We start from the raw sequence: 24,501 nt of genomic DNA on the forward strand, positions 1-24,501 counted from the left end.
AAAGTGTTAGTGTTTTCACAAGGGCACAGTGTGTTAAAGCGCTGAGCTGCTGAACTTGCGGACCAAAAGGTCCCAGGTTCAAATCCCTGGAGCAGATTGAGCGCCCGCTGTTAGCCCCAGCTCCTGCCAACCTAGCAGTTTGAAAACATGGAAATGTGAGTAGATCAATAGGTACCACTTCATTGGGATGGTAATGGCACTACATGCAGTCATGCCAGCTACAGGACCTTGGAGATGTCTATGGACAACGCCGGCTCTTTGACTTAGAAGTGCAGATGAGCACCAACCACCAGAGTCGGACACAACTAGACTTCATGGCAGGGGAAAACCTTTACTTACAAAACTGATAAAATAACGGGAGCATAAGCAGTTAAATAATTTTAGGCCAAAAAACAGGCAACAGTGACTGCATTGTCTGTAGCTTTAGGCAGTTCTTCCTCTGGAAGATGAGCACCAACCCCCAGAGTCGGTCACAACTGGACTTAATGTCAGGAGAAACCTTTACCTTTACCTTAGCCATCACTACCATTTTCCTGCTGGGACATTCTGGGAGATATAGTTTATAAAAATTAAACTCTACCTGAGATAACCATTGTTTTCTATGGCATGCAAACTTGGCAAGCTGGAGATGCCTCTTAACTTGAATTGCCTCCAAGTCATGGTTCCAGTTCCTGGCTATGGAAGCAATTTGTGGTTACCCATAATCTGGGTGCACCCTTGTTTATTCAGACTTTGGGCAGAAGATCAAGTTTTGAGCATCTCAAACTTCAGAAAGTTAAGGAGAAATCTCAAGCATGATGTTGTTGTAGCCTGGCAAGCATCGGATGAGCTTTCTGAGTGCTCAGAGGATGAGAAAGGGTATGATGGGTTGCATCCTGTAATTTCCAAGGAGTCTGTGGAAGATAGCAGGGACCTGGAGGGAGATGTTTTGGAATCTCCAGGCTGTTCCCAGGTGACGGGATAAAGTGATATCAGTTCCCATGAAAATAGGTGAGAGTAGTCTTCAGAGGAGAATGTGGGAGACAAAGGTTTTTCCAGATCGAGCCACCTTGAAATTAGGAGGCAAAATGTAAAACAAAGACGAACTCGCTTTTCTCAGCGGCTTAGAGATAAGGAGAGAAAAAGCAGGTGTGTGAGAAGTGATGTCATGGTAGGGATTGAGACCTTTGAAGTAGTTTCTGGGCTCTCAGTCCTTTAGTGGGAACAATGTTGCAAAAAGGGGAAACAGCTGATGTATTTCAAGATTCCTGATTTGATTCCTGTTCATGACTTCTTGGAGGTTTTGCCTTTCTTGTGTTCCTGTTTTCATGTTTATGGATATAACTTTTGAACAATACCCTGCTGAAGTATTCTTTTGCTTTGTGTTAACTCAAGTCTCAGTGGATTGCTTTTCAACACCTTGATTTAAAAGCTGATGAACTCTTGATCTTGTTGGGAATTACTTTTTGTACTTTTTCGCTTCCTTTTTGACTTTGCTTTTTTTCCTTTTATACTTATTCATTCATAAACTTTTACTTATTGGATTATCTGAACATTGTGTGATGTTGGGTGAAAAGGTGTTCCAGGGCTACAGCGCAACAGATGTCCACCCACTTCTGTTGCACCAAAGTCGGGAGAATGGCAGGATGCTCCTGATACTCATCAAAAGGGTGGCAACACACATGCCACAACAAGCAGAATGGCAAAAGCTGGTTATTACATATAATAAAAGGCGATATCTGTGCTTCAGACAGACTCATATATTCCAGGAAATCAATATTCAGGTGTACTTGAAGACTTGTGACATGTGAGTGGCTGAGAAACCAAAGATGGAAATGGCAAAGTACAACCTCCTTATATGTAATCCATGTAAGCAAAAGTCCTGACAGCTGTTTTTGAGAACAAGAATAGAAGTACAAAACATAGTGGAGGAAGGGAATGCTTGATTTCTTCGACACCCAACATTTTCCCACTAGATCTCCCCTATTGAGGCACACTATGTTCTTATGTGGATATTTCTCAGTCGATATCTGCAAATATTATGAAAGTGCAATGAGCTATATGTTATCAATGTGAATGTTACAGTGTTCTAATAAGGTCTACAGAACAGAAAGAAATTCAGTTATCTTTCCTTAGTTCCTCATTCACTTTCACTTGGAGAGACAACAACCTCACAAGCATAGTTAGTAAACACAAGCTCTGGCCAGACATAGAGACCCCACTCACAAATCAACTCACACAATCCAGAATACAGCAATGCACAATGAGGCAATGATCCTGCAGTTCAGGAAGTAGAAAGGACTATCAGGTTAGCCAGGTGATAAAACAGAAAACATTCATTTATTGTCAGCAACTTGGTTATAGTATGAGAAATTACCATCGTAAGAATGTGGTAGGATGGCATTTGAATGTATCTGTTATTCTTCCTGTTGTTCTTGCCATGTGCCTTGAAGGCGTTTCTATCGTACTGCAAACCTATCATGTCCAAAGTCACCATGTGAGTTTTATGGCCGAGTTGAGATTTGAACCCTAGTCTCCAGAGTCCTACTCCGTTACTCAAACCGCTTCATTGTGTTGTCTGGTTATACTACACACACCTTGTGTCGTATTTTGTAAGCCACTATTGAAGGCTGTACCTTTGAAAAGTAATCGATACTGCATATATAGAAGTCCAAAGTGCAGTGTGTCTGTTTGTACCACAAAGACTGTTGCTAGGTGAAGGGGAAAAAGAGAGGGAGGGAAAGGGAAGAAAGAAAAAGGAAGGAAGGGAAAGAGAAAGAAAGGCTGAAAGCAAGGAAATAGTGGCCTTTCTGACACCAAGACAACGTTTGGGATATATGCTAGTCATGCCATGCAAATACTTAAACAATTAAGCAAACATAATTGGTTCAGTGCTATGTCTTAGCATTGAATCAATTATATGCGAATAGTGTTGCATAACAAATGGTTTTAAAATAATAAATATACTGGCAGAGACTTAGTTGTTTGATTTTTATTTTCACATGGACTTCTGCCACAAATGGGTAACCCAAGCACATGCAGGCAGTTCTCCATGCTTCCCAGACAGGAACTTGACTCATCATAACACCCACTGAGTTTTATCTCAGTCGAAGTGAAGGATAAGACCAAATGTGCAATATTATGGGAACAAAGTCCAACATCAAACGAAGAGTTGCGCCATCTACAATTTACGGTTGCTGCAGCTGCTACTACACAGACATACCCTTCATCGTGAAAACATGTCAACCTGTTCATTATAACGTTTAATATTTATAGATCTTTCACATACACTACACTATGAAACTATTGCAGTGAAATTCCACTGTAACTGTCAGAGCAACATCCTACTGAATCCTGGTATTTATAGTTTGATGAGATACTAGATTTCTCTGCCCAAGAAGTCTAAATGACCACCTAAAAGGTTGGTTGAATCTATGGATGCAGAACTTATGGTATGGAAGGTCAACTGTAATTGTGTGGTGTGAACCAGCAACCTGGGAAAGCAGTGTTGTTGTTTTGGCTTGTTCCTGTTTCAGAGTCACAGATATTGGCGTTCTTCATGACGTCTGAAGAAGAGTGAGGAAGTCTTCTCTTTTTAATATTGGATTGGCCTCCTCTCTGTTTAAGCATTTGGCCGCTATTCTGTACCAGATTTATGGCAAAGTAGACAAACTGAACTTCTGAGTGTGAACAAAGACTTTTTTTTGTCTAGCAAGTAATACCAACAGAAGGCAGACTCTGAGGATGATTTCACACTTGCAAGGCCCACCATAGAAACATCAGGGAAGAGAACTTTTCAATATTAACTGGCATCACTTCAAAGGAGGTCCTCTTCAGCGGAGTGAGAGCACATATTTCCTTGCCTGTCATCAAGCGTTGGGTAAATCAGGTAAAGTACACATTGTGCAACCCAGATTTTAGGATAAGGAGCAGTGGGAAGGGTGCCATGCATCAGGGATAGGGAGTGTGCCACTCTCCAGAAGTGGTTGGACTGCAACTCTTAGCAATGCTCAAGGGTTGTGGAACTCCATATGATAAACATATGGAGAGTCAGATGTAGTTATACATCGAAAGAAGAAAGTTGGTGTTGCGACGAGGAAAGGACACTAGTTTCTAAGGGCCCTTCCACACAGCACTATATCCCAGAATATCAAGGCAGAAAATCCCACAATATCTGCTTTGAACTCGGTTATTTGCATCCACACTGACATATATTCCAGTTCAAAGCAGATAATGTGGGATTTTATTCAGCCGTGTGGAAGGAGCCTGAGAAAATATAGTTCGCAAGGTTACTGTTTTGCTAACCCAATCATTCTGCAGACGGGAGAAGACAATCTTACAGAACACAAAGAAATATCCAAAGACACCTTCTCTATCCCTTTGCAGCCAACTCTTCAATATCTACCCATAAACAGCCAGTGCCTACCTTGTGATATACTCAGTAACACAAAAACCAGTATAATCTTACCCATACGTTCAATGAGAAACACCAGCTAATTGGGATTATTCCCAAGTAAACAGTCGCAATAGGTCACTTGCATGAAGGTAATAATAACTGCAACCATGATGTCTATAATGTCATAGTCTACACCGGAGGAGTCAAACAGAAAGAGAAGCCGCAATGGATCACAGATGAAACTCTTCAACAGATGGGAAGCAAAAGTAACTCAGAGCCAGGGCCCTGTTTGGCGACTTGTACGCAAGGACAAGAAGTACTATAATGATAAATGTGGAGAAACAGAAGTTGACAACAACAAAAAAGGAAGAACAAGTGTCCTCTTCTGTAAGATTTGAGAAATCAAATGGAATTTTAAACCAAGAGTAGAAATTCTGCTCTATGACCAACAGGTGAACACATTGTAGAAGCAAGTAGAAATAAAGAGGTGGAAACAATCCTGGGAAGAAGCATGTAACAGAGATGAAAGGGTGACTGATTAATTCAAGGGAGAAGCATAACTATTGGTTATGTTATGCAAAGATATGACTCTCTAAAAAAGATGACCGCTTAGTAAGACAAGCATTAATCCTTCGGCGTAAATTTACCCTTGGAGGTCTCTTTTTTGTTCATGCTGTTGTCCTAATTCAATTTGACAGCAGTAAACAATGGGGCACTCCCACTGTAGCATGAGTACAAGGGACCCTGAGAATTGTAGTCAGATTAGGTGCTGGCACGCTTTGGCAGAGAAGACAAAAGACGTGGTAAAACTACAGTCCACAGGATATCAAAACATTGAGCCATGGCAGTGAAGCTGGTGTCAAACTGTATTCCTTCTACACCAGGCATGGGCAAACCTTGTCCCTCTTAGTGTTTTGGTCTTCAACTCCCACAATTCCTGACAATCTACCGGCTGTTAGGAATTGTGGGAGTTGAAGTACAAAACACCTGGAGGGCTGAAGTTTGCCTATGCCTGGTGTAGATGCTCCCAAGGATCACCTTCGGGGCTGCTGATGCCTTGGAGGTCTCTCGCTGAAGAAACTCCAGCTCAGCGCTTTAACACACTTCGCCACCGGAGGAGAATAGAATAATTATCATAGAATAATAGAGTTGGAAGAGACCTCATGGGCCATCCAGTCCAACCCCCTGCCAAGAAGTAGAAAATTGCATTCAAAGCACCCCTGACAGATGGCCATTTAGCTTCTGTTTAAAAGCCTTCAAAAAAGGAGCCTCCACCACACTCCGGGGCAGAGAGTTCCACTGCTGAACAGCTCTCTCTCACAGTGAGGAAGTTCTTCCTCATGTTCAGGTAGAATCTCCTTTCCTGTAGTTTGAAGCCATTATTCTGTGTCCTAGTCCCCAGGGCAGCAGAAAACAAGCTTGCTGCCTCCTTCCTATGACTTCCCCTCACATATTTATTATTATTTATTTATTTCCATCATTTCTATCCCACCCTTCTCATCCGAAGGGACTTAGGGTGGCTTACAAAACTGGCAGAATTCAATGCCAATACACAACAATACAAGAGAATAAAACATAAGCAATTAAATACAGATTTAAAATACAGTAGAGTCTCGCTTATCTAACGCAAACGTGCAGGCAGAATGTTGGATAAGTGAATATGTTGGATAATAAGGAGAGATTAAGGAAAAGCCTATTAAACATTAAATTAGGTTATGATTTTATAAATTAAGCACCAAAACATGTTATACAACAAAATTGACAGAAAAAGTAGTTCAATACACAGTAATGCTATGTAGTAATTATTGTATTTACAAATTTAGCACCAAAATATCATGATGTATTGAAAACATTGACTACAAAAATGTGTTGGATAATCCAGAATGTTGGATAAGTGAGACTCTACTGTAATACAAAATACTTGAGCCATTCATCCACAGAACCTTGTACATAAACCTTAGTCCAGACCGAGTTGAAGCCAATGAAACTTATTCTTTGAACGCTTGCTCGCATGGCCAGGTCTTCACTTTCTTTCTGAAACTCAAAAGGGATGGAGCCTGCCAGATGTCACTAGGGAGGGAGTTCCACAGCCAAGGAGCCACCACTGAGAAAGCCCTGTCTCTCATCCCCGCCAGCTGCACCTGTGAGGCTGGTGGGACCGAGAGCAAGGCCTCCCCTGAAGATCTTAAATTACGTGGTAGGTCATAGTGGGAGATGCGTTCGTACAAGTAAGCTTTATTATTTATTTACAGCATTTATATTCTGCCCTTCTCACCCTGAAGGGGACTCAGGGCGGATCACATTACACATATAGGCAAACATTCAATGCCTTGACATAGAACATCCCTTTAAAGACACAACAAACATTTCTCATATCAGAGACTTCCTTCATTTCTACTTACCAACCTTCTCTTCATATGCAAAAAAGAAAAAGAAGACAACTACTTGCAACATACTGTGCAATTATAATATTGTTATAACAAGTCGCAAAAGAGTGAATTGAACTCTGTTTTGCATTATATACTTTAAGCAGCAGAGTAATTAAAACTCAAACTGTTTTGTTATATGAACACATACTTGTGGGAATTTAATCCTGAAATATCAACTTTAGAAACACTGCACTGCTATGTGTCAATATTTCGGTGGATATATATGCATAATATTACTGTGACTTAACAGATTTTTTTTTTCGTGTCAGGAGCAACCAGAGTTGCTTCTGGAGTGAGAGAATTGGCCGTCTGCAAGGACGTTACCCAGGGGACGCCCGGATGTTTTGATGTTTTTACCATCCTTGTGGGAGGCTTCTCTCATGTCCCCGCATGGAGCTGGAGCTGATAGAGGGAGCTCATCCACACTCTCCCCAGGCGGGATTCGAACCTGGCAGCTTTCAGGTCAGCAACCCAACCTTCAAGTCACTTAGTCCACTACGCCATCTGGGGGCTCCTCACTTAACAGATACAACCTTTGTTTACCTTCTTTATACTGTATAGATATCTGTGACTTTTTGGATTTGACATAGAGCAAAGACAAGACAAATGCAGGCTCCGAGCTGGCCTCAAACTCACGACCGCTTGGTCAGAGTGATTGGTCTCAGCTGGCTGCTCACCAGCTTGTGCCACAGCCCGGGCCTTACACATGTCCTCCCTATGACTTCCACTCACACCTTGATCCATGGCCCTCATCATGTCTCCTCTTTCTCAGCCTTCTCTCCTGCAGGCTAAACATGCCCAGCTCTTTAAGCCACTCCTCATAGAGCTTATTCTCCAGACCCTTGCTAATTCGAGTCGTCCTCCTCTGGACACACTCCAGCTTGCTACACATGTCCTCCCTATGACTTCCACTCACACCTTGATCCATGGTCCTCTTTCTCAGCCTTCTCTCCTGCAGGCTAAACATGCCCAGCTCTTTAAGCCACTCCTCATAGAGCTTATTCTCCAGACCCTTGCTAATTCAAGTCGTCCTCCTCTGGACACACTCCAGCTTACTACACATGTCCTCCCTATGACTTCCACTCACACCTTGATCCATGGCCCTCATCATGTCTCCTCTTTCTCAGCCTTCTCTCCTGCAGGCTAAACATGCCCAGCTCTTTAAGCCGCTCCTCATAGAGCTTATTCTATAGACCCTTGATCATTCGAGTTGTCCTCCTCTGGACACACTCCAGCTTGCTACACATGTCCTCCCTATGACTTCCACTCACACCTTGATCCATGGTCCTCTTTCTCAGCCTTCTCTCCTGCAGGCTAAACATGCCCATGTCTTTAAGCCGCTCCTCATAGAGCTTATTCTCCAGACCCTTGCTAATTCGAGTCACCCTCCTCTGGACACATTCCAGCTTAGAGTCACCGTCTAGCGTCAAGTGCGGTGTCCAGAACTGGACCCAGTGTGTTTGCAGTGGTGCCTTGCTTGCTTCCATCTCCTCACCTGCTTGACCTGGAGCTCGACCACTTTCTGGAGGACGCGGGCGGCGAGGAGGGCCACGCTGGCGATGAGCAGGGTCATGGCCAGGACCCCCGCCGTGCCCAGGCACAGCTTCCTCATGGCGGCGGAGAGGAGGGGGTCTCAAGGCTGGCAGAGAGAAAGAAGGAAAGCAAGAAGCCCAGCCCAGGGCCGCTCCGCCTTTGCTGCGCCTTCTTCTTCCAGAGGAGGAGAACGCAGGCCCGGCCCCTTGGCTTGCCTTTGAAGGGAGGAAGGAAAGCAAGGAAAGAAAGAAAGGCTCACTTTCGGTTTCCAAAGGAGAGGGAGGCGGGCTTGGCGCAAGGGCCGGCTGGATCCCTCCTCTGCTGCCTCGATGGCTCCCGGATGAGCTCAGCCGTCAGCTGGTCGCCTCCCCAGCGCCCCCGCTCGCCCTTTGGCGCAGCTACACGCCGGGATTAACGCACTTCCACCCCACTTTGAGCTGCAGTCGTGTGGCAAGGTCTTAGCCCTTCTCTGCCCAAGAGCGCCTGGGTTTCACCAAACCAAAGCGCACCGACAATATGGCATGAATGCAGGCTGACTTTTGACTCAAAGAAAGGGAAAAACAAACTGCATCTACACCAGGCATGGGCAAACTTCGGCCCTCCCTCCAGGTGTTTTGGACTGCAACTCCCACAATTCCTAACAGCCGGTAGGCTGTTAGGAATTGTGGGAGTTGAAGTCCAAAACACCTGGAGGGAGGGCCAAAGTTTGCACATGCATGTTATAGAGTGAATGCAGGTTATAGTGACCAGCACTTTATGGCCGACCTCGTAGAACTACAACTCCCATCATTAGATGAAACCTATATTGCAGAAGGATTTATTTATTTCATGTCAACTGTATTGCATAAATAAAAAGGTAAAGGTTTTCCCCTGACGTTAAGTCCAGTCGTGACCGACTCTGGGGCTTGGTGCTCATCTCCATTTCTAGGCCGAAGAGCCAGTGTTGTCCATAGACACCTCCAAATCATGTGGCCGTTATGACTGCATGGAGAGCCATTACCTTCCCGCTGGAGCGGTATCTATTGATCTACTCACATTGGCATGTTTTCAAACTCCTACGTTGGCGGGAGCTGGGGCTAACAGCAGGCGCTCACTCCGCTCCCAGGATTTGAACCTGAGACCTTTTGGTCCGCAAGTTCAGCAGCTCAGTGCTTTAACACACTGAGCCACCAGGAGCCCCTATTTATTTATTTATTTATTGCATAAATAAATAAGTATAAAAACCCTTGGTGGCGCAGCAGATTAAATGTCTGAGCTGATGAACTTGCTGACCGAAAGGTTGGTGGTTCGAATCCAGGGAGCAGAGTGACTTCCTGCTGTCAGTCCCAGCTTCTGCCAACCTAGCAGTTTGAAAACATGCAAATGTGAGTAGATCAATAGGTACCACTCCGGTGGGATGGTAACGGCGCTCCATGCAGTCATAATGGCCACATGACCTTTGAGGTGTCTATGGACAATGCCAGCTCTTTGGCTTAGAAATGGAGATGAGCACCAACCCCCAGAGTCGGACACGACTAGACTTAGTGTCAGGGGAAAACCTTTACCTATAAAGCTGATAAAATAAAGGGATCACAAGCAAGTAAATCATTTTAGACCAAAAATAGGCAACGGTGACTGCATTGTCTGTAGCTTTAAGCAGCTCTTCCTCTGTGCATGCGACGGCACGGTGGGCAAGCATACAGATGTGGAGTTGTTTGTTCTGCTTCACAGTTGCACAAGGAGGAGGATTCTTCTAGGTCGTGCCATTTTGTCAGGTTGTCTTTTGATCTGCCAAATTTACTTCTGGGTCTGTTGATGGACTTCCAAGTTGCCCATTCTTGGTTTGTCCCTCAAGGCAGACCCTCATGGGGGGGGGGGGGGCATCTAGTTGGAATTGCCTGATTGTGCTGCCTACAGAGATGTTCTTGCTGTTGCTGGAGGAACATGAAGAGAAGTGGTGGTTCTCATGAAACTTTTCCTTGATTTAAGTCTACTGGGAGGAGGCTGATAACCATACAGTGGTGGCTTTCACGGTGCTCAGCCTTATTTCTATCACAATTGGCAGCAACTTCCTTTCGCACATCAGGGGAGGCAATGCCAGCTATCTTATAAAGTCTATCAGCAGGTGTAGGTTTAAGACATCTACATGTCTCATTCAGTGCTATATTCACCTTCTTCGCGTGGGCAGATTCATGTCAGACGGGGCAGGCATACTCAGTAGTTGAGTAGGACAAGTCCGGGGCCGATGTTCTTATTAATTTTGGGTCTGCACCCCATGCGCCTCTGGTGGCTCAGTGTGTTAAAACGCTGAGCTGCTGAACTTGCAGACCGAAAGGTCCCACGTTCAAACCTGGGTAGTGGAGTGAGCACCCACTGTTAGCCCCAGCTCCTGCCAACCTAGCAGTTTGAAAACATGCCAATGTGAGTAGATCAATAGGTACCGCTCCGGCGGGAAGGTAACGGCGCTCCATGCAGTCATGCTGGCCACATGACCTTGGAGGTGTCTACAGACAACACTGGCTCTTCGGCTTAGAAATGGAGATGAGCACCAACCCCCAGAGTTGGACACGACTGGACTTAAAGTCAGGGGAAACCTTTACCTTTACCTACCCCATGCGCTATCAGTAAGTTTCCACAGGATGTTATTGCAGCTACTTGGTGCTTGGTGTTCGCACGGTGTTTCCTAAATGTTAGTGTTCGATCTAAGGTGACACCAAGATATTTAGGGTGGGAACAGTGTTCAAGCTCTTGGCCTTCCCAGGTAACTTTCAACTTCCTCTTGGCTTTCTGTTGCAGAAAGATGAAAACAGTATTTTAATTGCCATGGCTCAATGATCTACAATCTTCAATTTATAGTTTGGTGGGGTACCAGCACTCTTGGGCAGCAAGGGCAGAAGACCTTGTTAAACTGCAACCCACATGATTCCATAGTTTTGAGTCATGGCATTGAAAGTGGTGTCACGTTGCAGCATAGATGCAGCTTCAGCAGCCTTTACTTCCTGGTGCTAGTCCTCAGCTCCTGCAATAGGAAAAGAACTGTTGGCCCCTCACAACAATAAGCTCTGATCCCAAGGGACACTGAATTTTGGAAAGGAGCCTGTTGCTTCTGAATAAAATTCAGCAGACAGAAAAGGAAGGAGTTACTGTTTCTGGATCATCTCCACAATTGTCATGCCATTTCAGATGAAACACTAAAGAAGGTTCAAGAAGCAAAATGGGAGAACTGCATTTGCGTGCCCTGCCTTTTCTTGGCAAATAACAGAAATCCTAGTCGCAGAAAAGGCTTGAGAATTAGTGTTGTTGTATGTTTTCTGGGCTGTATGGCCATGTTCCAGAAGTATTCTCTCCTGACGTTTCACCCACATCTATGGCAGGCATCCTCAGAGGTTGTGAGGTATGGAGAAACTAAGCAAGGAAGGTTTATATATACCGTGTTTTCCCGAAAATAAGACAGTGTCTTATATTAATTTTTGCTCCCAAATATGTGCTAGGTCTTATTTTCAGGGGATGTCTTATTTTTCTATGAAGAAGAATTCACATTTATTGTTGAACAAAAAATGAACATTTATTATATACTGTACAATAGTTGTCATCACAAACTAACATAACCAGACAAACTGTGACTCCTGTCAAGAATTTCTTGTTACTACCATTATTTCCATATACAACTGGTCTGCTAGGTCTTATTTTTCGTGGATGTCTTATTTTCGGGGAAACAGGGTATCTGTGGAAAGTCCAGGGTGAGAGAAGAACTCTTTGTCAGTGGAGGCCAGTGTGAATGCTGTAGTTAATCACCTCGATTAGCATTGAATAGCTTCATCTCCTTCCTGGGGGTATCTTTTGTTGAGAGTCGTTAGCTGCCTTTGGATGATTCATGTCTGGAACATGTTCTGGAACATGTCAGGAGAGAATACTTCTGGAACATGGCCATACAGCCCGGAAAACATACAACAACACTGTGATCCCGGCCATGAAAGCCTTCGACAACGCTTGAGAATTAATTTTCATTCACACCACCCCATCTCCAAATGCCTAATGCAAGGCTCAGTTCTTCCAGTAAATACACCTGGAAAAGCAGTGCCAAAAGCAAAAAGTGTATAGAACATATGGGTTGAGTTAGTATAGATTGCCTGTTGCTGAGACAGGAACCTGGATATCAGGAATTGAAACGAAATTTGCTGTTTTGATCACATTCTAACTTTGGCAACATGTGTCCAATTTTCATTCATGAAATGTCGGAGAATATGGAAATATGTTCTTCTCTGGGTTTAAGTCCAAACCCAACCAAAGCTTATAATAGGACATCCTGTGGAAGGCATATGGCTCCTGATTTTGTACATTTCTAAGCATTTGGGTCATGTTATAGCCTATAGTAGATGTCGGGAGTGAAAATTATGCCCCTTTGGTCTATGGAATTACATGCCTCCAACGTTTCAAGATGGAAACTATAATAAGCATGGCCAAACAGTATCAGAGGTGAAGATGGCAGAAGGTATTAATGAGGGAAAATACCCAAGCTAGGGGAGACTGCAGCAGTTTGCTTTTGCCTGAACCTATTGTGAAGGGGAAAATCCCACCACTTCTCCCCTCTTCCTCCACCGAGTTAATTCTTTGTGGCAATTTGTGGAAGCTGAGAACAAAGTGGCACAAAGTGAGAGAAAGAGATAGAAACTGGGACATTTTTAAAGCATCTGAGAAAATGGGGTGACAAAGGATTAATCTGGACTGTCCCTGCCAAATAACAAGAGTTAGAAGGCATGTAACTGGTGTCAACAGTATTTTTACACAAAGTATACATGCCTACACAATGAGGCACTCTACTAGTTAGTACACTCTTTCATGTATCTGGGTCACTCCCACAAATCAAAGTTCTCCAAATAGCATTTGTTTTTGCTGTGGATGATTTTCAAAAGCAGAATGTAACAGTGAGATCAAACTGGCAGCAAAGAATTTAGGCTGATGGGGGAGAATGATCAGGAGACAACGGAGCATGTTTATGCTGTAATCTTTGTTGCACACAGTTGGAAATGGATCCCTTAGCTACCGATGGAACTAATGTCTCAGCACATAGCCATGGGCCAGGGTCGACGAACCAGTTCAAACAACCAAACTGGCATGGAGTCAGGGTATTCCTTTGTGTTTCATCAACACGCTCATGAGATTGCTTCACTTGTGTATCCAGCTTCCAACTAGTCCACACTGATAACTGTGCCAAGCCAATGCAAAGTTAACAGAAGTAAATTAGCAGTGATGCAGAAGTGTGTGTTTAAGAATGAGCCGAGTATTTGAAGCAATTAAGGCAACTCTAATTTGGAATGCTAACAGTGAGACCACTCAAAATTAAAGCAGGAGGAACAGAGATAGTAGATGTACCGTGTTTCCCCGAAAATAAGACAGTGTCTTATATTATTTTTTACTCCCAAAGATGTGCTAGGTCTTATTTTCAGGGGATGTCTTATTTTTCCATGAAGAAGAATTCACATTTATTGGTGAACAAAAATTGAACATTTATTCTATACTGTACAGTAGTTGTCATCACAAACCAACATGACCAAACCAGATAAACTGTGACTCCTGTCAAGAATTTCTTGTTACTACCATTATTTCCATATACAACTGGTATGTACATTTACCAATCTTGCATGCTATGGTGTTTTGTTTGGCAGGCGCCGGGCATGCTTCCAAACAAAAACTTTGCTAGGTCTTACTTCGGGGGAGACCTTATATTTAGCAATTCAGCAAAACCTCTACTAGGTCTTATTTTTTGGGGATGTCTTATTTACGGGGAAACAGGGTAGATGGGTAACATTTGCAGTGGTCTACATCAAAAGCTCCGAGAAAAGAGGGGAAAATATCTTTCAGTGGGAATACAAATCCGTATATAAAAGGAACACCAGGCAGGAAAAATGCTGTGTAGCTTTCAAAAAGGAAAAGGAAAAAACAGTATCAAAAAACAATGTCAGGCCTCCATGGGAGTAATGGGGACAGAGCTCCTGCAAAAGTAAAAAACTACAAATAAATTGCTATTTTTGTCACTTGATAACACCTGTCTAGGGAATTTCTATGTCTTCAAGCACGATTATCTGGTAACCAAGCATAGAATTGCATTGGAGAGCCTAGAGAAGACATTCTAAATTAAATCAGTGAATAATAAATCCACAAAAGTCAAAACTGCAACTGTGGAGAGGTGACTGTACCACTAAAATTCCTCCTAAATGCCAAGGTTTCTGGCTTGTCTGAAGGAGCCCATTTCCAATAATACCAGTGTCGTGTCACGGTTTGAGTGCTAGACTATAACCCTGAAGACCAGGGTTTGATTCCCCACTTGGCCATGGAAACCCACTGATCTTGGGCAAGTCAGCCCCAGAAATCCCTATGATAGGGTTGCCTTAGAGCTGCCATAAGTTGGAAACCGCATGAAAGAATACAACAGAGAAAAAGGAAAAAGTTGATGTAATAGTGTGGTTGAAGATGAGCTTTGATCCATGAAGTGTTTCATCCAAATTTTATTGTGGTCATTAACTTATTCAGCAGCCTGAGGCAAGCTTCCCCGTTGCCTTGCTCCTGCCATCTACCAAGTGGAGCTTATACTAGTGACCTTTCCCCTGATATGTTTTTTTCTTGCCAATAAAGAGCCATTTTTGAAAAGGGACTTTTATGAGAAGACCATTGTTTTTGGTTCTGAAAGCTGTGTTTATGCCCAAGCCGTCCTTGTTGCTTGTTAAGCCAGCCTCCTTAAGCCAGATGGCGCATTACAGTCAACACTCACAGAAACTTGCAAATCTAAAAGTGAGAGTCACTATGGAAAAATATTATTTTAAAAATATGCCTTACTTGCATATTTTTAAACTGTTAATACCTAAAGATGACTTCTTGCCAAACTGGCATCTTGGGTATCTCTTTATGAGAAGCATAAAATAATACAGAGGTTGAAGAACCTGTTGGTAAATTGAGATAATTGGATTATTTCAGCATGGTTTGGTCAATATAGTGAACACTCAGGTTTCTCTGCATGCTGTAATGTAACTGAAGCATAAGGAAAGTTTAGCTCAAAATGTGGTAAGCAAACAATCTCTGCATTTATTGGGGAAATGGTTTCAAAATACATTTATAAAAATGTGTGGATAGTGTCTGGCAAACTCAGAAACCATGGATTAAATTATTTCCACACCCTATGTATCTCCTTGCACTTCCCACCGACAAGCAAAACCAGAATAGATTAAGCAAGGAGTTCCAGATGGAAGAATATGTTATGCAAAATGAGATAAATGTTGCAAGCATGCACAGCCTTTTGCAATCACAGCACTAAGTGTCATGGTGCATCCTTTGGATTGTTTGAGTGCATCATTTTACATCATTTGTATCAGGGTGAATCTGTCTTGTACCTTTTGATACTTCACAATGATATTATTTAGCAGCAAGAAATATGGTTACAATCAGTTTGTCCCCCATCCCCTCTTCTCCTAGTTTGCACAATTGCTCTCTCTCTCTCTCAAATTAAAAGAATATATGGTTTGGATCACTTACTGCTGAGTGTATTTGAAATTTGGGGTAAAGCAAATACAATTACAGTACCAGTGCTATTTATTTATTTATCGTGTCAGAAGCAAACCGAGAGTACAAGTTGTAATGTATTTGAAAACACAAAATTCGAAAAACTTTGCATTGTACTAAATGTCCTTTGACCAGTAGCTGGCCACTTGGAGTGTCTCTAGTGTTGCTATAAGAAGGTCCTAAATTGTGCATGTGGCAGGGCTTAGACTGCATTGTAGTAGGTGGTCTGTGGTTTGCTCTTCTCCGCACTTGCATGTTGTGGACTCCACTTTGTGGCCCTATTTCTTAAGGTTGGTTCTGCATCTCGTGGTGCCAAAACGCAGTCTATTCAGTGCCTTCCAAGTTGACCAGTCGTCTGTGTGCCCAGGATGGAGTCTCTCATCTGGCGTCAGTCACTGATTAAGGTTCCTGGTTTTAGCCTGCCACTTTTGGACTCTCGCTTGCTGAGTTGTTCCTGCAAGTATCTCTGTAGATCTTAGAAAACTATTTCTTGATTTAAGGTGTTGACGTGCTGGCTGATATATCGTCACGTCATATCCAATGAAAGAACATTGCTAGTAGGAGAGTCTACAGCAGTGGTTCTCAACATATGGGTCCCCAGATGTTTTGGCCTTCAACTCCCAGAAATCTTAACAGCTGGTAAACTGGCTGGGATTTCTGGGAGTTGTAGGCCAAAACACCTAGGGAACCACAGGTTGAGAACCATTCAATGTATCTTTTCCTAAGTGTATTGGGAAGGTCAAGATTCTACCTCTCTTCTGTGTTGGGTTCACTGACTTCAAGCTATATTTGTACTTTGAGCTCATTTTGTACCAACTAAAGTAACTTTAGGTCAAAAGGAGACAGTGGGAGGCACAGAAAAACTGGGACATTTCAAAAGCAGCTGGAAAAGGGGGGTGATTGAGGAGGAATAGAATAGCTTTATTTTCATTGTGCTATTGTACAACAAAATTAAATGCCTTCCCCAGCACACACCACAAAACAACATACTCACCCCTCCACCCCCCAACTACCACTGCACAGCCCCCAATGCCACATCAATGTGAAACCATGGAATTCAACATAGCCACAGCTCTAGGATAAAAACTCTCTATCAGCCTGTTTGTCCTTGTCTTTGTCACCCTGTACTGTCTGCCAGATGGCAATAATTCAAAAAAAAAAAGTGCTGAGTGAGATGGATCCCCAAGAATGCTCTGGGCTTTCTTAAGCCTGTGGGACCTATAAAGTTCTTCCAAAGAAGGGAGAAAAGGGCAACCAATGATTTTCTGTGCAGAAGTGGTGACTATCAGGATCCTGGGATGTAAGGACTGTGTGGAAAGGGCCCAAGTCAATCAGAGGGTATTTATTCATTTGTATCAGGCATGGGCAAACTTCGTCCCTCCAGGTGTTTTGGACTTCAACTCCCACAATTCCTAACAGCCTCAGGCCCCTTCCTTTTCCCCCTCAGCCGCTTAAGCGGAAGGGGGGAAAAGGAAGGGGCCTGAGGCTGTTAGGAATGGTGGGAGTTGAAGTCCAAAACACCTGGAGGGACGAAGTTTGCCCATGCCTGATTTATATCCACCTTTTTCACATTCATAAGACTCAAAACAGTGTTTAGACACAATTTAGGTTATGCAAAAATTAAGAATAGAATCAAAATCAGTTAAACACGTGGCCTTTAAAAAGAAACCAACAATAAACATATATCACATTTTGGAAGGCCCTTTACCCCTGGGCAACCAGCCCTCGAAGTTCTGTTCAAACAAACAACTCTTCGCCTGCCAATAAACGGACAAGACATAAATCTCCAGTCTGGTATTCCCAGGAAAAAAGTTCAAGAGCTCAGTCATTGAGAAAGCACTCTCCTGTCTCTCTTCCAGATATAGTTGGAGGATAGTGGAACAGAAGGACCTTTCCAGATCTCAAAACACAAGAAGAGTCCTGTGGCATAATACACTCCTTTAAACAATCTGGTTCTGAGATGTATGCTGTTGTTGGGTTGCTGTGAGTTTTCGGGGCTGTATGGCCATGTTCCAGAAGCATTCTCTCCTGACGTTTCACCCACATCTCTGGCAGGCATCCTCAGAGGTTGTGAGGTCTGTTGGAAACTAGGCAAGTGAGGTTTATATATCTGTGAAATGCCCAGGTTGGGAGAAAAAATGAAGCCATCACAAGGTTTTCTTGGCAAGATTTGTTTGGTGTGGGTTTGTCTTTGTCTTCCCATAAAGTTGAAAGAGTGTGACTTTCCCAAGGCAATCAAGTAGGTTGCATGGGTGATCAGGGATTTGAACCCTTGTGTCCAGAGTTAGCATCCAGTGCTAAAGCCACTACATCAAACTGGATTTCTTTCAAAGCTCTATATTGCTTCATAAGTGATTAACAGTACAGTAGAGTCTCACTTATCCAAGCTAAATGGGCTGGCAGAAGCTTGGATAAGCAAATATCTTGGATAATAAGGAAGGATGAAGGAAAAGTCTATTAAACATCAAATTAGGTTATGATTTTACAAATTAAGCACCAAAACATCATGTTATACAACAAACTTGACAGAAAAAATAGTTCAATATACACTAATGTTATGTTGTAATTACTGTATTTGTGAATTTAGCACCAAAATATCATGATATATTGAAAACATTGACTACAAAAATGGCTTCGATAATCCAGTACATTGGATAAGTGAGGCTTGGATAAGTGAGACTCTACTGTACTTTGAATTGAACTAGTGAGAAGGCTTCATTCTGGAGAATCAGCAGTTCAGAAGGAGCATTTTATTTCTCTTCTGGTAGAAGATTATTTTAAATTAACATCACAAATTATCTTATTTTAATCCATGAAATCAATAACCGCACCAACCAGAAAGGTTTCCCAAAACGAGACCCCAAAACATAGAGAGTTGGAGCACAAGGAACTTTGAAACTGGACACCTGGAAGCCACAGCAGTGCTTGGTACAAATACAGCACAGTTGTCCCAAAGCTGAATGTTTATGAGAATGTGGATTAGCTGCAACACAAGGTGAAAGATTTTAAAATCTTCTGTGTGAGAGGAGTGGAAACTAAGGAGAGGTTGGAAATGAAGCAACATTTTTCATTTGCATGAACTGTTCACATATGGCCCTAGACTCCAGAAAGCAGTTAAACAGCACTGCAGCCGTACTCTTCCCTGGTATGTATGCTGCAATTGCCTTGGAAAGCACATGGTATAGCGGAGTGGCCTGTCCCAGATGGCCTGTGGGTACCTGCTGTGTTTTATGAGCCAAGGAAGGAATGCCTGTGGAGTAGTGCTGCCAACTCTCAAAGCCTGGCCGTGAATTTCCAGTTGTCATAGGTTCAAGGCGGAGAAAAGGGAGCAGATTCTGCAATTTTGGTAGCAAAGAGCAAAGGCTTAGGTTAAAATCTCCAGCATGATACAATTTGGAAATACTACGATAATTGATTTGTTGATGCAGCTTGCAATGACTTTCCAGGAGGTGAGATGGAGTTAAGAGTCTGCATAGCTTCTTCCTTCCCCTTCAGTTGCTGTAGTGCCAGGGCTCATCCTTCGCTCTGCTCTGCAACCACTTTCTACCTAGAAGCATATAGGCTTTAGGAAAGGTTCCTTAACCTATCTCTTGACCGAGGGACAGTTCTTTGGTTAAGATTTGTGTTGTGACTCAGCCTTTGTGTGACTCTGATGAGGATTCTGGGATGCAAGTGCATGATGATGGGATTCAGGTTCAGGATGAGTTTCAAGATGACTCTGATGGGAATTATGGGATTCAGGTGCAGAGTGTTCCTGCTGTGGGAGATGAAGAGCAGGGAGGCATTCCCACAGGAAGAAATGATGTTCTTAATGATGATGGTTCTCAGGTGCAAGAAGCAGAAAGGGAGAGCAGCTCCCAGCCTCAGCCTGATAACACTAACAAGCCCTGGAATTTCGGGGGTTGCGCAGAAGTCTTAGAATAGCAAATAAGAGGGAGTTCAAAGGGCAAAGAAATGCCTTCATGTTATGCTATTAAAACAGTCTGCTGAAAGGGAAATCTTCATCAAAACAATTTCCTCGCTTGAATCAAGAACTAAGTCTGCTTTCCTGTATTATCTTGTAGCCTGGATGTATTCTTGTTTCTGGGACTTTGGCTTCTTTTGAAAGGACCTTGTTTCATGCCTAATGTTTCTATGGATTTGTTTCTTACAGCCTTGTTTTGGAACTGAACCTTTGCCTTTTATGAACTATCTTTTCCCTATTTCCTAATAAATTACAAAAGACTACATTCTGTGTATAGCCTGGTGTCTTTAAGCAAGGTGAAGCTAACCTGAGGTGTGACAATTTATCTGTATTTCCAAAGCGAAAAAATGTTAATAGATTAAACGTTCATGATTCCATTTTCACAAGCAAAAGAGCAGCTGCAGTTGGTACATAATGCACAACACTTCATGATATAACCTGTCTTAAATTCTCAAGTTTCAGCCCTGAAAATACAGGTATTTCAGTACACTGACTCTTTGTTTCCAGGAAAACAGTAGAATAATTCTAAACTGGCCGCAATCTCATCGCCAGGTCTGATCTTGTGGAACATGTTTAAAAAGTAAAACAATCACCTCTCACAGACTTGTGGATGCTCAGATATTTCAGAAGAGTTCTGCCAACAAGTTGATTCCTAATGTTATCAGTAAGTTTTTAATAAAATTCATAAAATATGAAATGAGGTGGCAAATTATTTGCCCAAGATTAAAGAAGTCACTGTTCTTGGACTATAACTGGCATCCTCTAGATGGGTTGGACTAAAAGCCCTATTTCCAGAGTGAATGGCTAATGGCTGGCAATGGGAAGAGGTGTAGTTCAATACATTTGGAAGACCTCGGGTTGGGAAAGCATGGTTTACAAGGTGCATTTATTGCCAAAGAAATATCAACCAAGCAACTGATTTCTACTGTGATGGTCAATCAGCAGCACTGGTCTTCTTAATGTTGTTGGGAGTGGAAACTGGAAAGGACTCCTGTGCCTTTAGTGTTTGCTCAGAGTAAGTAATTGGCAAAACCACTTCTGAGTATCCCCTGCCGAAGAAAACCCTATAAAATTCATGAGGTTGCTATAAGTTGACAGGCAAATCAAACAAGTAAGAGGAGAGAAATTCAGCAGGTATTCAACCAACAACAATTTCTGAATTTTCCTATTCTAAACAGCCATTAAAGGCACAGGAACTCTCTTCAATTTTCACTCTTCCACCCATAGTTCATCCTGGATATTATCATTTACGCTTACAGGGAAGAGTGGCAGTTGAATGCTACAAACATTCAATTGTTTAGATTGTGTCCATTACACTAGCTTCATGTTTTCTTTCTATGGTATTTCAGTACAGTTGGCTCCCCATTTCCTCAGATCCTGCATCTACAGATTCAACCATTCACAACTCAAAATATTTTTTAAAAATCCAAAATGCAAACCTTGATTTTGCCATTTTATATAAAAGACACAACTGTATATAATGGGTCTTCAGGATCCATGGATTTTGTTATCTACAGAGGATACTGAAACCAAACCTAAGTGGATACTAAGGGCCCACTACTCATTCTTATAAGAGTAATATGCATAGATGGCTGTGTATGGATGGATGGATGTTATTCTCTTATTTGTCTTTCTGGAAGCAATGAAAGAAATTAGGGAGAAATGGAGGTATTGTTTCACATATCTATTACAGTATGAAGAGCAGGAACTCCTTGTCAGGACGCTATCAAATATGACATATTAACATCAGAGTTAATCCCTCTTTTTATAGGCTCTGTGCTTCCCACACTTTTAACAGTAACCTGATTCATTGACATTTAGCAAGTGAGTTTCCACACCGCAATTCTGTGCCAGCCAATTCTCTGCCAACTTGTGGCTAAAGGCACAGTAGAAACCAAAGCAATGTGAAGATGATAGGATGTTTTAAAAAGTAAATAAAAATTCAGATATTCTCTGCCAAATATTCAGAACCAGATTTAGCACAGGGTAACTGGCTGGCAGGTGGCAAATATTCCAATTCCGGAGAATGTAGGCCAAAGCGTGAGTGGCCGTTGCACCATCCAACTGTTGCCATAGCTTCGCCGCTGTTACCTAGCAACCAGAAGTCTTTCCAGTGCTTAATGGTTTCCCTGAACTGGTTTGCTGGAAGCTGGATGTACATCGTGATGCCTTGTTTTCTTAATGGAAGGAGCAACTGAGGCCCTTGCCTCCTCTGCAGTAGACACCCTTTGAATTGGGCAAGATGACCTCTTCTCCATGGTAAGCAAAGTCAAAAGTGAGCATGAAGACATGTTTGTAGCCATTCTAATCAACAGTTAGGACAGTTAGTTTAGGTTAATTTTAAAAATGCTTGTTTGCTCAGGCATCAATATTTATACTGATTCTATTAGGACAGAAAATTCCTGTTCAAATGTAGTACATGGAAGACTGAAATCCAAATTACGGTACTCCAAAATCCTAAACTTGGGTAGCTGTGATAGTGACATTTTTTGCCTTTTGCTAATTCTCTCTCTCTCTCTCTCTCTATTTATATATATATATAAGGAGCCTCCGGTGGCTCAGTGTGTTAAAGCGCTGAGCTGATGAACTTGCTGACTGAAAGGTCCCAGGTTCAAATCTGAGGGGCGGAGTGAGCACCTGCTGTTAGCTCCAGCTTCTGCCAACCTAGCAGTTCGAAAACATACAAAATGTGAGTAGATCAATAGGTACCGCTCCGGCGGGAAGGTAACGGCGTTCCATGCAGTTATGCCGGCCACATGACCTTGGAGGTGTCTACGGACAACACCGCCTCTTCGGTTTAGAAATGAAGATGAGCACCAACCTCCATAGTCGGACATGACTGGACTTAACGTCGGGAAACCTTTACCTTTACCGATATATATATATATATATACACACTTTGCTTCATTTGCCAAATTATTTTGAAATATTGTGTAAAAATTATGTTCAAGTTATGTGTATAAAATGTATATGAAACCAAAGGACTTTGGTACTATCTCCAAGACAGCTTAGTTGTATATGGACATGTATATACAAATATATTTGTATATACAAATACAGTTATTCCAAAAGTTAAAAAATGCAAATACATCTAAAATCCAAAATACTTCTGCTCCCAGGCATTTCAGATCAAGGATACTAAAAATATACACAGATCACAGATTGTTGCTGGCCACAATGAAGCTAAACAGTAGAAGCAAAATGTCAATGTTCATTACGATTGTAGAGAGACTAAGCAAGAAGGATTAATCCTTAGTTACTAAGGTTAGACAGTTGCTTTGGTAACTTAAAAGCATAAGACTGCATTAGGCTGTGGTTGGGACCTCCTAGAATTATGAGGAAAATTTGATAGAGTGAAAAATATGAGATGGCCATCTCCAAACAATAATATTGTGGCATCTTACCAATTTACTGAATTTATTATGGCAGTCCACTTCATCAAATGCATGAAATGTTACCTATGATCCCATGATGCTGGCAAAGAGTGTAGAGTTGCCAGTTTAAAAGCTAAGTAGACGATTGCTGCCCTTTGAACGGTTATATAGAAGAGGGAATTTCAAGCTGGTGTTGTTTATCATGCAAACAGGTAACAAGCATACTTCCTGAAATTCCCTGTGTCCAGTTTTCACTCTGGCAATATTTGTAGTACAGCTGTTTTCAGAGGGAACTGCACTGGAGATTGTAATAATTATCTTAACCACAGTCATTCACAAAATATGTGCTAGAATGATAACAACATAGGTAATCTTGCTGTTTTGAATTAATCAATGCAAAGGCCAAATTCCACTTGGTGACATTCCAGTATGTGACTTGTCATCAGGCAAGAGTATGTTATTTGTTTAATGTTGTGGAAGAACGGTACAATTTCTGGATGCCCATTTTGTTGATTCCATAGTGAAGTGAATGTGGGATGGATGTGGCCACAGTGAAAGGGAACAGTACTGGTGAAGCCAAAGATAGCAGCATCGCTTCCAATGGTGGTACTTATGATAATAATGGGAGTCCACTACTGGCAGATAGGCATAAAGTGGATCAAACCAGTGGGGTTTGTAATAACAAGTAGACAAAGCCAGGAATAACTAGTTTCCCAGTGATAAAAGTAATAAACATCCTGGAGCTTGCTGTGATGGGACCAGTAAGGAGACCTCTCTGGATCAAGATGGTTGGAACTGAGAAGGTGATCTGCTTGGTTTGCTCCACATCAATGGCAAGAAGTTGCTCCATCTGGAAACAGGACTGAACCAAAGGCTGTCAAGAGTCAGCACAACGTTCGGCCAAGAGTTGGTCAATTTAGGTCAGATACCCAAGAGAATCCCCAAGATTGTTTGGTCCTTTGTGTGAGCTGGTTCTTCTAGCACACTGGTTCCCAACCCTTGTTCCTTCAGGTGTTCTGGACTTCAGCTCCCACAGTTCCTAACAACTGGTAAACTGGCTGGGATTTCTAGGAGTTGAAGTCTAAAACACCTGGATGACCAAAGGACCATTGTTCTAGCAACACCAAAGGGCTAGATGTGATTAATTGACACATTAGTATTGGAACCAGCAATGAGACTGGCTGAGACTCACGTGATGATTTTTTGATCATCGTAGGCTTTTTTCAAAGGAACCATGAGGTCTTCCTTTCCCACTACCATTCTCCCATTAGCAAAACATTTTAACTGATAGGT

General features: G+C 42.4%; 2 protein-coding genes across 5 annotated transcripts in view; one reads left to right on the forward strand and one right to left on the reverse strand.

The window, feature by feature from the left end:
* The window catches only part of scarb2 (scavenger receptor class B member 2), a 34,384-nt gene extending 25,704 nt beyond the window's left edge, over positions 1–8,680 (reverse strand). The window contains exon 1 of one of the 2 annotated variants that reach the window (XM_062981223.1): positions 8,300–8,680. In XM_062981223.1, the coding sequence (XP_062837293.1) occupies positions 8,300–8,416 (117 nt within the window). In that variant the 5' untranslated portion in view covers positions 8,417–8,680. The remainder of the gene's footprint in view (positions 1–8,299) is intronic. The other variant, XM_003221849.4, reaches the window with a different exon arrangement.
* A 13,246-nt stretch (positions 8,681–21,926) lies between these two features.
* The window catches only part of LOC100557626 (protein FAM47E), a 28,376-nt gene continuing 25,801 nt past the window's right edge, over positions 21,927–24,501 (forward strand). Inside the window, exon 1 of one of the 3 annotated variants that reach the window (XM_062981244.1) lies at positions 21,927–22,093. In XM_062981244.1, coding sequence (XP_062837314.1) covers positions 22,077–22,093 — 17 coding nt within the window. In that variant the 5' untranslated portion in view covers positions 21,927–22,076. The remainder of the gene's footprint in view (positions 22,094–24,501) is intronic. The other 2 variants (XM_062981242.1, XM_008112155.3) reach the window with 2 other exon arrangements.

Source organism: Anolis carolinensis, chromosome 5, assembly GCF_035594765.1.
Source record: "Anolis carolinensis isolate JA03-04 chromosome 5, rAnoCar3.1.pri, whole genome shotgun sequence".
Lineage (NCBI taxonomy): Eukaryota > Metazoa > Chordata > Lepidosauria > Squamata > Dactyloidae > Anolis > Anolis carolinensis.